This window comes from Microtus ochrogaster, unplaced genomic scaffold, assembly GCF_000317375.1.
Source record: "Microtus ochrogaster isolate Prairie Vole_2 unplaced genomic scaffold, MicOch1.0 UNK31, whole genome shotgun sequence".
In the NCBI taxonomy this organism is placed as follows: domain Eukaryota; kingdom Metazoa; phylum Chordata; class Mammalia; order Rodentia; family Cricetidae; genus Microtus; species Microtus ochrogaster.
In genome coordinates this window covers 3,427,630-3,440,773 of record NW_004949129.1, presented here as the reverse complement: position 1 = coordinate 3,440,773, position 13,144 = coordinate 3,427,630, and the positions used below count along the sequence as shown (strand labels likewise).

At 48.3% G+C, this 13,144-nt stretch overlaps 1 protein-coding gene and 1 long non-coding RNA gene across 6 annotated transcripts in view; one reads left to right on the top strand and one right to left on the bottom strand.

Moving 5' to 3' along the window:
• LOC113458465 overlaps nt 1–783 on the top strand; it is a 20,473-nt gene extending 19,690 nt beyond the window's left edge. For 2 of the 3 annotated variants that reach the window (XR_003378844.1, XR_003378843.1), the window contains one exon: nt 543–783. This is a non-coding gene — a long non-coding RNA (uncharacterized LOC113458465). The remainder of the gene's footprint in view (nt 1–542) is intronic. The other variant, XR_003378845.1, reaches the window with a different exon arrangement.
• Nucleotides 1–13,144, bottom strand: part of Sp2 (Sp2 transcription factor) — a 46,174-nt gene that overhangs the window by 5,597 nt on the left and 27,433 nt on the right. For 2 of the 3 annotated variants that reach the window (XM_026789859.1, XM_026789858.1), the window contains 2 exons: nt 3,202–3,278; nt 792–1,766 (listed from right to left, as the gene is read on the bottom strand). In XM_026789859.1, coding sequence (XP_026645660.1) covers nt 792–1,766; nt 3,202–3,278 — 1,052 coding nt within the window. Of the gene's footprint in view, nt 1–791; nt 1,767–3,201; nt 3,282–13,144 lie in introns of all 3 variants that reach the window. The other variant, XM_026789857.1, reaches the window with a different exon arrangement.

Below are 13,144 nucleotides of genomic sequence, written 5' to 3'. Positions count from 1 at the left end.
CACATGCACACACACTCCCACACGCACACACTCCCACACGCACACACACTCCCTCATGCACACACACTCCCACATGCACACACTCCCACATGCACACACACTCCCACACGCACACACTCCCACACGCACACTCCCACACGCACACACTCCCACAGGCACACACACAAATGAAGCACAAGAGAAACCATGTCGAGGTGAGGGGAGAAGAGGGTGAGCACAGGTGGAAAGCAGCAAATATGGCGGCTCACACCTGTGATTCCAGCATTGACGCTGAAAAAGGACTTCAAGTTTGAGGCCAGCCTGGGCCACGCAGTGAGGTGAAGGCCAATCTGAGATCTACAGTGGGGCGCTGCCTCGGAAAAGGAAAAAGCCTAACTGTCCTACCTGTGATCTTTCTTGTCATTAACAGTAGGCAGCAGTTTGTCCTCGTGAACTTTCCTACTTTACTGTGGTTCTGACCTGAATTCTCATTCTTGCTGCTGTTGTATGTAATTTTATGATAAAAACATTTTATTACAAAAGTATTCATATCTATCCCACAGTCATGCCCGGAGCTACCCCACAATGAAGGAACACAACAGACCAGATATCCCTGTCCCATCTCATTTCTACAGATCAGGACTACTTGGCCCAAGCCCCGAAGAGACCCCAGGGCAGGAAGTCATTCCCTACCCACCCAAATGATGGTGACTCCAACTTCCCATCAGATCTGGCGATGATCTGCCTCAGTTTCCAAAGCAAGCCAAAGGGTGAGCAGAGGAGAGGGAAGCGGGGCAGAGGGACTGTGGTACCTGGGTTGGCGCAGACTCTGTTGTCTGGATCTGAAAGTTCTGGGAGGGCTTCTGGGGAACGGTGGGGAGGGTTGCAGAGGCAGCCTGCACCACCCGCAGTGCCTGCTGGGGGATCTGCACCACCTGCTGCTGCTCAGCCTTGGGGGGCACCACTTGGACTTGCTGGACCACAGCTGGCTGGCCCCCACCAGGGCTTTGGACAATTAGCAGGTTATTTCCTGCCTGGATGATGTTGTCTGCTGTGGTCTCAATCAGCACCGTCTCCACCTGCTCAGCCACAGCCACTGATGGCTGCGAGACAGGAAGGCTCTTCTTCCTGGCTTTTTTGTTAGTCTTAGACAGTGGGGTGGGGGGGCTCTCAGTGAGGAGCTGAGCGGGGGCCCCAGCATCACTGGTGTTCACCAGGTTGTTGACCGGCAGGGTAAGTGTTACATTGCCACCCCCACCTGTCAGCTTCACCACGTTGGCCCCACTCTGCACAGGGGTGGTAGTTGTATTTGACTTCTGGACAGGAGCTGGCTTGATGGGCACAGGCTTATGGCCAGATGATGAGGGGGCGATGATGGCTTGGTTGGTGCCTGGGATGATCTGGATCTGGTTGGTGAGATTGGGCTGCATCTGGATGGTCTGGGAACTGTTCCCTTGAATCTGCGGGACTGCTTGGTACTGTACGCTTGCATTTGATCGGCTCCCTTTGTTGATCACAGTGGGGTTCTGGATGGCAAACACCAACTGCCCTCCAGGATAGGAGGCACTCAGCTGAGAGCCCTGAATCTGAAGTATATTCCCTTTAGATGACAAGATGCCAAAGCTGTTCTTGCTGGGACTGAGCGGAAGAGGGGCTGGTTTAATAGGGACCAGTTTCCGTGGGGCCGGCTGTGGGGGAGCAGGAGGTGTCACTGCAGCTTCAACAGCTGGTGGGCCAATTTTGCTACATGTCGCAGCAAGCAGGGCCAAGGGAGACGGCTGGGAGTCCTGCAAGAACCAGCAGGGGACAGGAGTGAGATGGGAAGACACCCTTCTGCCACAGTGATCCCAGCAGCTCTGAGGGCTCCACCCCACCCATTCCAGGCCATCACCATATCCCCATGGCCCCTTGCTGTGGTTCCCACTCCATAAAGTGAAGGAAAAAGACACGGAAGGTCTCTCAGGGTGAAACCCCACCCCTCCCCACCAGAACTGGCCCTGGCCATGGCAGACCAACAGCATGAGATGCTTTCCTACTGGTCTCGCTGGCCTAGTGTTAAGGACAATGACACATCCTGGATCTCAGATGGGGTTTTATTTTTGGTCTTTTGTGACAAGGTTTCTCTGTAGCTTTGGAGCCAGTACTGGAAACTAGCTCTTGTAGACCAGGCTGGCCTCAAACTCACAGAGATCTGCCTGCCTCTGCCTCCTGAGCGCTGGGATTAAAGTCATGTGCCACTACCACCCGGCTTTCCCCCCCTTTTTTTCTTTAAAGATTTATTTGTTTATTATGTATACAGTGTTCTATCTGCAAACCAGAAGAGGGCACAGATGGTTGTGATTGCTGGGAATTGAACTCAGGACCTCTGGAAGAGCAGTCAGTGCTCTTAACCTTTGAGCCATCTCTCCAGCCCCCTAATGTAAGAATTTAACATTACACTACTCTCGGCCTTGTCTTTATTATTTACTTTATGAATCTGAGTGTTTTGCCTACAAGTATGTCTGTGTATCACTCAAGTGCCTGATGGTCTAGAGGCCAGAAAGGTGTCAGATCCCCTTTGACTGGAACATGGAGAGTTGTGAGCTGCCATATGAGTTCAAAGAAATTAAACCTGGGTCCTCTGGAAGAGCAGCCAGTGCTCTTATCCACTGAGCATCTTTCCAGCTCTTTCACCTTATTCACTTTTTAAATGATTTATTTTTATTTTACATACAATGGTGTTTTGTCTGCATATATGTCTGTGTGAGGATGTTGGATCCCTTGAACTGGAGTTGCTGACAGTTGTGAGCTGTGGGTGCAGGGAATTGAACCCAGGTCCTCTGAAAAACAGTGCTCTTAATCGCTGAGCCATCTCTCCATCTCGCCGTATTTTTTGAGACAAGGTCTCCCACCGAATCTGAAGCTCACTGAGCAAGACCAGGTGGCCAGTGGACTATAGGCATGAAGTACCATGCCCAGCTTTTTACATGGGAACCTGGAATGGAACTCAGGTACCCATGCATGTGCAACAGGGACTTACTAACAGCCTAGCCTCAGGAACGCCAAGTTTAATACTGCTCTTTCTGCACAGCTTTGACACCTTAGCCAAGTGGTTGTGTCTCAGTTCAGAGAATGAGGATATGTGGATCTTCCTGGGTGTTTGCAGGCAGAGTAAGGTGGAAAATCCACCTCACTGTTCTGCCAGCCTCTGGCCCCTGCCCTCAGAGCCCACTGTGCACTTGCCTGGGTAGCAGCAGTAGCAGGCTGCAGGTAGTCACTAGGACTGACAGCAGCGGTAGCGGCCATGCTCATCTGTGGATCTGCTGGGAGAAAGATGGAGCAACAGGTAAGACACCTGAAGAGAACCCAGGGCTCCTTGCCTCAGCTTTTCATTTTGCCTCTCTCGGGGCTTCTCTGAGAAGTCAACAGCTTTTCCTACATGGGCCCAGTTCAAGGATCACAGCCCATGCTTGTCAGGGGTGACCATCTCCTTTGCTCACACTCATCTATCCGGGCCAGGCCTGCCTTCATCACATTGGGAGACTCTGGGACAGGCCGCTGTTTCAAGACTGGCTATGGTGGGTCTGGAGCACCCCCTGCTGGACAACTCTAAATCTCTCCATTAGGGGTAAAGTACTAACTGAAGCTACCAGCTCAATCCAGCTGAAGCCAGATGCAAACCAGTTTGGGGGTTGAAGGAAGGCTAGGACAGCACTCCTGAATAGGACATCCCTGTCCTTTTCTAAATAAGCTGTAAGCTCAGCCTTCACACAAAGACACAAGGGCCCCACGAATCAGTAGATGGCAGCTGGGTGAATTTTATGTGAATTTTACACCTTTACACTGGACAATTGATATAACCCATAGGGAAGAAGAATGAACACTGAGTAAATTCTATTGTGCATAGATAACTATATATATATATAGCTATATAGTATAACTATATATTATAGATATATAATATATCTATAATATATAGTTACATCTCTAACAGATTTTTCTCAATTCACTGTATTTTCTCATTTTCCCACAATGATGAGCCTCCATAGCCACAGGTTCTATATTCACATATTCAACCACCATGCACCAAAAACCGCTGACTCTAATCCATAGATGATTTAAAGTATATAGGTGTGTAGCTTATGTGTAAATTCTACAAATTATATAAAAAACTCTTAAACATTTATGGATTCTGGTATCTCCAGGGCTCCTGGAACCAATCCCCTGTGGGTACTGAGGGACCACTGTATCTTCTTGTAATTTTTAAATTTTATTTTTACTTTATTTGAGAAAGGGGTCTTATACCATACCCCAGGCCCAGCCACTTATTTTCAATAAGGGAGGAACTAATAAATGAAGAAGTATCTACCTTGCACTGAAGTTTTATTTAAAAGGTAAACAAGCCAGGGGAGGTTGCACACTCCTTTAATCTGAGAGGGGGGGGAGGATTTCTCCGTAATATCAGCCACTAATGTTTCAGTTCCTACAGAAAGGGACTGAAGCTTACGATTGATCCAAATCAGCTGTTCCCTCTTCCATAGTAATGAATTTCTCCTTAACATCAGCCTGTACCTTTTTTAAATTTTGCTCAGTTGATCGAGTCACGTTAAACAAAAATCTGTTCTCTTCCTGGAGAACTTCAAACTGATTCTTGAGACTATTGTTGTCATTCTCAATTGTTTTTAAGCGTTTAATCTCTGCCTTAAGAATCCTGGATTTGTCTCATAAAGACTTTATCATATTTCTATTATCAAACCATTTAGTGCCAATGAAAACTATGAATCCCAGAAGGATCCATAGATGTGGGGTGATAGACACCTCTTGTAAAATCTCCCACATGGTACAATTAAAAAAACTGTTAAATTCTTGAATAGTAATGTGTTCAGACATTTTATTTACAAAAGAAAAATTTTTTTACCTGCAATGATCGGTTCCTGCCAGTGGTGGTCTCTGTGTTTTTGGAGCCTGTCCTGGAACTAGCTCTTGTAGACCAGGCTGGCCTTGAACTCACAGAGATCCGCCTGCCTCTGCCTCCCAAGTGCTGGGATTAAAGGCGTGCCCCACCACCGCCTGGCTGGCCTCGAACTCACAGAGATCCGCCTGCCTCTGCTTCCCAAGTGCTGGGATTAAAGGCGTGCACCACCACCGCCCGGCCAAATCGCTTTGTATCAGACCAAATCTGCCACAGTGTCAGCTTTTGTTGCAAAACCGCAGGTATTTGAGCTTCCGCTAATTCAGGCAGTGGGGTTCCGCTGCAAACTTAGCCAAGGCAGGCAGGGAGGGGTTAATTGCTCTGGCGAGCAGGCGGGGCAGAATAGGCCTGTGTGGCCGAGTGTGTCTCAGACTCGGCACTGGGGCCCCGAGTCACGAACTAAAAAAACGGCACCCGGGAGCGTGCTGTGTTAGCTAGCGGGCTATGAGCTTGAGTCGGGGGCAAAATAACCCGACGTTGGACGCCAAAATGAGTTCAAGGCCAGCCTGGCTTCCAAAGCAGGCTCCAAAGCTACAGAGAAACTCTGTCTGGGGGTGGCGGGAGGAAGGTAAACAAGACTGGAGCTGGAGAGACACTCAATGGTTAAGAGCACTGGCTGTTCTTCCAGAAGACCCAGAGTTCCAGAAACCATGTGGTGGCTCATAATCTCTGTAGAGATATGATGACATCTTCTGGCCTCCAGCGCGTATTGTACACACTCTTGTTGTGTAAAGCATACACGCAGGAAAAACAGATACACATAAAATTTTAAATAAATAAAAGGTAAAACAAGAGGCTAGGTGTGGTGGTGCACACCTTTAATCTTAGCACATGGGAAGAGGCAAGTGGATCTCTAAGTTTAAAGCCAACCTGGTCTACACCTTGGCTACAACCTTGGCTGGTTCCCAGCCAGCCAAAGGCTACACGCTGAGACCATCTCCAAGAGCATGAGGTAAAAGACTGCCATCCCAGAGTTCATAAACCACCAAGGCAAAGACTGAGGCAGAGTCAGGCTGATCCCAGACATTTAGAAAGCAAATTCCAGGAATCAGAGAGACTGGGGGGGGGGGGGGGAGCGGCACGGGGGACGACTGCTTAGCAGACTCAAGGGACAAAGGCTCAGTAACTGAGCCCATGTCAGGGATCCAGTGAGGACAGAGGGCAGGGAGAAAACAACCATTCATGTTTCCTCAGGCATCTAAGAGAACATGATGCTGGTCAGAAAGCAACACAGGCTATCAGCGGTCACGTCCGTGAGAATGCTGCAGATGCTGCCAACTGTGAAGAGCCAGAGTACAGCTCTGGGCAGAGGACGTGTAGATCCCAGGACAGCACAGACAGAGCTGACTGCAAAATCCATGCACAGATAAAAGCATGCAGTTTCAAAAAGCAGTCCTGTGAGCCCAGCCCAGCTGCTTTTAAAGGTTCTAGATGGAGACGTCAATAAAGAACACACACCACTGACACTGAACGAGCAGGGTGGCGACGGCTCAGGACGGGGGCTCAGGACCAGGGCCCACGGGCATCTCCGGCCTTTTCACTGCCCTTTTCTTTTAGTCATGTACTGACTCACAGAGTCTCACACTAGTCTAGCCTTTGCCTCCTAAGGGCTAAGATTTAAGACATGGGTCACCATACCCAGATAACAAAAACTTTTTTTTCTTTTGTTTTTTTGAGAGAAAGGTTCTACGTGTAGCCCTGGCTGTCATAGAATTCCCTCTGTAGATCTGCCTGCCTCTGCCTCCCTAGTGCTGGGATTAAAGGTGTGCTCCTCCACCACTGCCCAACACAAAAAACTTTTTTTTCCTGTTTTTGGTTTTTTGAGACAAAAGCTTTTATTTAAAAAAAAAATCTAAAAAGCTCAATCGTAGGACAAGAAAAACTGTATTTCCTATGTATTATTATACATGCTGGGTTCTGTCTGGAGCGTTGGCCCCATTCTAAGGGGCATTCCAATGAGGTTCTGACCACGGTGCTTACTCTGTATATAAGTTTAAACCAAGTCACTTGTGTGAATGTTCAAAAAGCCAGATTTCCGTTTAATTCAATGAAGCCTTTAGAAGACAGAACCAAGGGCTGGAGAGATGGCTTAGAGGTTAAGAGCACTGACTGCTCTTCCAGAGGTCCAGAGTTCAATTCCCAGTAACCACATCACAACCATCTGTAATGAGATCTGGTGCCCTCTTCTGGCCTGCAGCATACATGCAGACAGAATACTGTATGCATAATTAATAAATAAATCTTAACTAATAAATCTTACCCCCAAAAAAGGATAGAACCGCCAGGCGGTGGTGGTGCACGCCTTTAATCCCAGCACTTGGGAGGCAGAGGCCGGTAGATCTCTGTGAGTTCGAGGCCAGCCTGGTCTACAACTGCTAGTTCCAGGACAGGAACCAAAAAAAGCTACGGAGAAACCCTGTCTTGAAAATCAAAAAAAAAAAAAAAAAAAAGACAGAACCAATTGCCTCTGGGGGTGATAGTCCCCTTTCTTTGAAACTGTTTAACCAGAGGCAAGATGTTTATTCTGTTGAAGATGGGATGAAAAGTTGAGGTAAATTTTCTTTCCAGTGTTTATCCTTTTGAGGTACAAGGGTGTCATCAGTGGGAGACTTTGCCTAGCATGTACAAGGCCCAAATCAGTAAAACAACGTTTCTTAGATCATGTTGTGTTGATAAAAACACAAGATGAAGCCAGGTGATGGTGGCACATGCTTTTAATCCCAGCACTTGGGAGGCAGAGGCAGGCGGGTGTTTATGAGTTTAAGGCCAGCCTGGTCTATAGAGTGAGTTCCAGGAAAGCCAGAGATACACAGAGAAACCTTGTCTTTGGGAGGGGAAAAAACCCACAAGATGAGTGAGTTACTGGCAGGTCTGGGAAAGCAGGCAATGGGTATCCTAGGAGGCTCTCAAGGGTTCATGTTCTTATCTTAACCCCTGGCGAATGACAGCCTTCCTGTTAGAAAACACAGGGACACTGCAGCAGGGCAGAGTGCAAAGGAAGTGAAATGAAGATGGTCCAGCATGTCCTAGCCACTTCTCTCTCCCTCTGTAGTCACTGACCCTGGACTCAAACTGACTGGGCTCCCGGTGCTTATTCAGTTAAAACAATGGTTCTCAACTTGGGGGTCAAACGACCCTTTTACAGGGGCTGCATATCAGGTAGCCCAGAAATCAGATGTTTACATTATTATTAGTTACAGTAGCAAAATTAGTTATGAAGTATCAATGAAAATGTCAATGAGGTCACCATAATAAGAGGAACTGTATTAAAGGTCATAGGGTTAGGAAGTAGAGACCCACGGAGTGAGAGGTTAAAGCAGAGCCTACAACATAGGCTGCAGGCTATCACCATTTAGTTTGGTTTTATTTTCCTCTCCAGCTGACACTTGAAATACTTCTTTGGTCTAAAACCACCATAAGTGTGTCTCCTATTATCACTGAGAGCTTCATGTGGCCCCTGGGCTGCAGACCTGGGCGATCAAAACAGAGAGCCATTTCTCTGCCACTCCGGAACTGGAGAGAGAGCTGTAGAAAAGAGAAGCACTTCCAGTTGGTGTGTGGGAAGGAAAGCGGTCAGGAGAGGAGCGCACAAACGTCACCATAGCTCTCTGAGCAGGCTCATTTAACCTGCAGCCGTGTGTTTAAAATGTGTGATGTGGATGGAGTCGTGCTTAACTTCCCTCCATCCTAGTCAAAGCACCGCTAAGAGGGGTGTGAAGCCACAGAGGGACTCTTAGAATTCTACACCACTTCCAGAATTTCACACCACTTCCACCATGCTACAGTTTTGTTTTTGTGCTGGGTGCTGGACCAGGGCCTCACACGTGACGGGCAAATGCTCTACCCCGAGCTATCTCCAGCACATCCAGCACGGTAACAGTACCACTGGCCTGTAACAGCAGTTTATAACTGGTCACTGAAACCTACATTTATTTAGCAATACGGGCAATAGGGATTGCTGCATATTCCTTCTTTTTACATTTCTTTTGTATGTGTTTGTTCACATGCAGGCACGCACAGTGGCATGTGAAGTTAGAGAACAATGTGGGAGTAGTTGCCTTGGTCATCAGGCACGGCAGCAATCACCTCATCCACATCATAACCCTTACCAAATATTCCTGAAAGAAAAAAGTGCATGACTCTCAATGGCATCATTGATCTTATCATTAATTCACTTCAGCTAGAACTTCTGGCATGATCAATGACGCAAGCAGTGACCGAACACCTCAGTCCTGAGGGGGTTGAACAAGGCAGCAAGGAGGAAGGAGCATAGGGTGTAGAAGGACCATAACAGAACCCCAAGACTGACAGACAGAAAAGCACCGAGCTTCTAGACTCCCACCATTGGTCTCCACCCTCCTTGGCCAAACTCGGTCCCCTCCAGGCCACCATCCACACCCAGGTCACCACAGACCTCTTTGCGCAGACCTCTCTTGTTGGTCGCCTCCCCCTGCAGATTCCCGCAGGCTCCTCTTCTTAGCCACTACTTAAATACTGGCATTCTTCAACAAGTGCCCTTCTCACCCAAGACCCCTTCCATGGGGGGCTGTGACCATTCACAGGGCTTCAGACACCTTTGCAGAGGCCGACAGTCCCAGGTCTGGGCCGGCCCCGCCCCCTGTTGGGCCACTCCCAACCTGAGCATTCCCTCGGGGCTTTCTCCTCCCCAGCTTCCACAGGCCTGCTTTCCATGCTTATCTTCACCGCCCTTCCCTCACTTCGGGCTTCTGTGTTTTAACGGAATGCTTGCACCTTTAGACCAGCTTTCATTTTCCTCCCTAGCAAAATTTATGGCCAGCCATTTTGTAACAGGTATATCATGTTCTTGGGGTCCTTCCTCTGCGAGCATTCAGCGCCCACTGCCGTGATCATGGGTCTCAGGTATGGGATGGGTGTAAGGACTGGCTCTTCAGTGAGCTCTGTCTGCACTGAATTGCTGACCCCAGACCTGCTTCCCAGGACAGGGACAGCTGCGGTTCCTGGGGAGACGAGTGAGCATACAGGAATCTTTGGAATGTAGCTTCTTTCTGGTAGTTCTAATCACGGTGGATCTGTGAGCAGCACCCTCCTGATAGATAACTAGCTCCTCACGATTCCCCTCGTAGAAGTGTCCTTCCTACTTACTAGTCCTTAAGCAAGGCTCTGGTCCTTGCTTAAATCACCCTCACTCAGCCTGACTCCCACCCACAGCCTCCAGAGCAGCTTCCAGCCTCTAGCCCGTGTGCTCCCGGAAGACTACCTTTGTAAACCTAGAATCCTAACCAGCCACTCCCCCGGCTACACCCTTCCATAGTTTCCAAAAGCTCTTTTGATAAGTTTAGAGAAAGCCCTGAGCCTCCTCCTGATCCCCGCCCCCTCCTCTCCCATTCTTTCTCTTCCGGGAGCCTAAAGTCTGAGCTCTCCCTCTGGCCGTTTATGATCTCTGGGCGTCTCTCACTTATTCTCTAGAAGCAGCTAGAAGCAGATGACCTTGCTGGGTGCCAGTGAACACTCCCTGGAGCACCCTTGGCAACGCCGGCCTCACCACAGGGTAGGGAGCAGAGCTCTGTCCTGGGGGCGGGAGTGTCTTTCTCTGGTAGACTGGATAGGGACTGCATGGTTTAACAGGAAGGACCCTAGCCTGGTTATCAAGCTGTCCTAGGCTAGAAGGGCTCAAAGTTCACAACCAGACCCTAGGCTATTGGGTTTTTGTTGTGTTGTTTTTTTTTTTTTAACTTTGCAGCTATGGCTTCCTTGGCCCCCCCACTATGGCATTTCCCTAGCAGGAATTTTACTCTGTGCAAGCTGCCCTTCTGGTGGCTATTTTGGTCAGTATGACTGGGCCAGAAGCCAGTAAAGCAGTTTCTAAGGCCAGGCTTTCCCAATTGCCTAGCCTGGAAGAATTCAGAGCTGGTGAGGAAAAAGCAAACCATGGCTGGTTTTAAAGAACAAAACTGGCCCTCCGGGGAAACTGGTGAATCAGTGTGGATGAAGAAGTGGGGAGCGAGCAAGCTGGGCTGTGGCAGACTCCACACTGCCTGGACAACTGAACACCCAGCAACCACAATACAGGAAGGTGACGCTCACACGCCTTTCATTGCAGAACGACTCTGGGAAGACGCTGCTAAGGCCACAGGCCAAGGGAGAGAACAGAGATCTTCTCCACCCTCAGCTCTGACCCCAAGGGAGCCACGACCCTGAGACTTACACTTCCTTAATGAGCTGTGATTCCCAACCTCTCCTCTCAAACAAAACTCCTCATTCATCTGTTCAGATAGTTCCTCCTATGGTTCAACTTCATTTTTTTTTTTTTGTTTTGTTTTTTTGAGACAGGGTTTCTCTGTAGCTTTGGAGCCTGTCCTGGAACTAGCTCTTGTAGACTAGGCTGGCCTCGAACTCCCAGAGATCCGCCTGCCTCTGCCTCCCAAGTGCTGGGATTAGAGGCGTGTACCACCACCGCCCGGCCAACTTCATTTTTTTCACATCTCAATCATATTTTATTTGTATATGCATGTGTGCTTATTTGTGCATGGCTACATACATGCAGTGACTAACATGTGGAGGTTCTTTCTTCCATCATGGGAGTCCTGGGGATTGAACTCGGGTTGTCAGACTAATCCTGACAGGCACTGGGCAAACAGCTCCAAGCACTGAGCTAACCTGCAGGCCTCCAACTTAACTTTTCCGTGCTATAGAGTATACAAAAGAATACTCATAGTTATGTTTTCTACTTTTAGTACAGTATTCAGTATCAACATTTTACTAAAAAAAATACTTTTGTGAGCTGGGCAGTAGTGGCACATGCCTTTAGTCCCAGCACTCAGGAGGCAGAGGCAGGTGAGTCTCCACGTGTTTGAGGCCAGCCTGGTCTACAGAGAGCATTCCAGGACAGGCTCCACAGAAACAGAAACCCTGTCTCAAAAGACATAAATAAATAAATAAATAAATAAATAAATAAATAAATAAATAAATAAAAAACTTTGTGGTAAATGATTTTGTCCAACTCTCAGCAAACCTAAGAGGTCTCTGTTTCTGAGTCCACGTTGGGCTCACAACGACTACAGAACCAGGGATGACCTTGAATTCCTGATCCTCCTGTCTCCACCTCTGGAATGCTATGAATACAGATATGTATCACTATGCCTAGTATTCTTTTATTTCTTTCTGCTTGGGTGAAAGCTTCACTCAGTCCCGGGCACTCCTATATCTAAAGAGTCTGTAATGTTTGGGTGGAAAGTTCCATCCCAAGACCCCTCCTCTGGGAGTTGCCTCAGTCCAGACTCCACCTCCAAGAAAGCCCGCCAAACGGTGACCCCTCCCCAGAGAGGCTCAAGACTACTCCCACAGGATATTTAAATTATCTCCCAGAGAACAAACCCGTGGTTTCCTAGTTTTCCTTCCCATCTCCTCTCTGAGGGCCTGGAAGCCAGAAGCGCTAGTATCCATTAAACCTGGGCTTTTTCTAATTTGGTTTGATTTATTCTGGTCTGGATTATTACATCAGTGGAGAGGTTTATTGGGGCGCAAAAACTTTTCACTTTTTTGTTTGTTTGTTTTCAAGACAGGGTTTCTCTGTGCAGCCTTGGCTATCCGGGAACTAGTGAGAGATCCGCCTGCCTCGGCCTCCCGAGTGCTGGGATTAAAGCCGTGCACCACCACTGCCCAACACGCCTGGATTTCAAACCCAGGGCTACATTCAAGCTAGACAAGCATTCTTCCAATGAAACTACAGCCCCCCCCCCCCCCCCATCAGGCAGTAGCAGCGCACGCCTTTAAACCCAGCACTTGAGAGGCGGACCTCTGTGAGTTCGAGGTTAGCCTGGTCTACGAGAGTCAGTTCCAGGACAGGCTCCAAAGCTAGAGAGAAACCCTGTCTCAAAACGAAAGGAAGAAAAGAAGGGAGGGAGGGAGGAAGGAAGGGAGGGAGGGAGGGAAAAAGGAAGGAAAGAAAAACACCCCCCACACACTATAACATTTAGAAGGTTGGGTATATTAAAATGCATGTTTGACTTCCAATCTTTTCAACTCACTACAAATTTATCCAACAAACAGCTCAAGTTGAGGAGGGTCTGTTCTTGCTGATCCTAATTACTCCCAATAGTCATTCTTTTTTTTTTTTTTTTTTTTTTGGTTTTTCGAGTGGTTTCTCTGTGGTTTTGGAGCCTGTCCTGGCACTAGCTCTGTAGACCAGGCTGGTCTCGAACTCACAGAGATCCGCCTGCCTCTGCCTCCCGA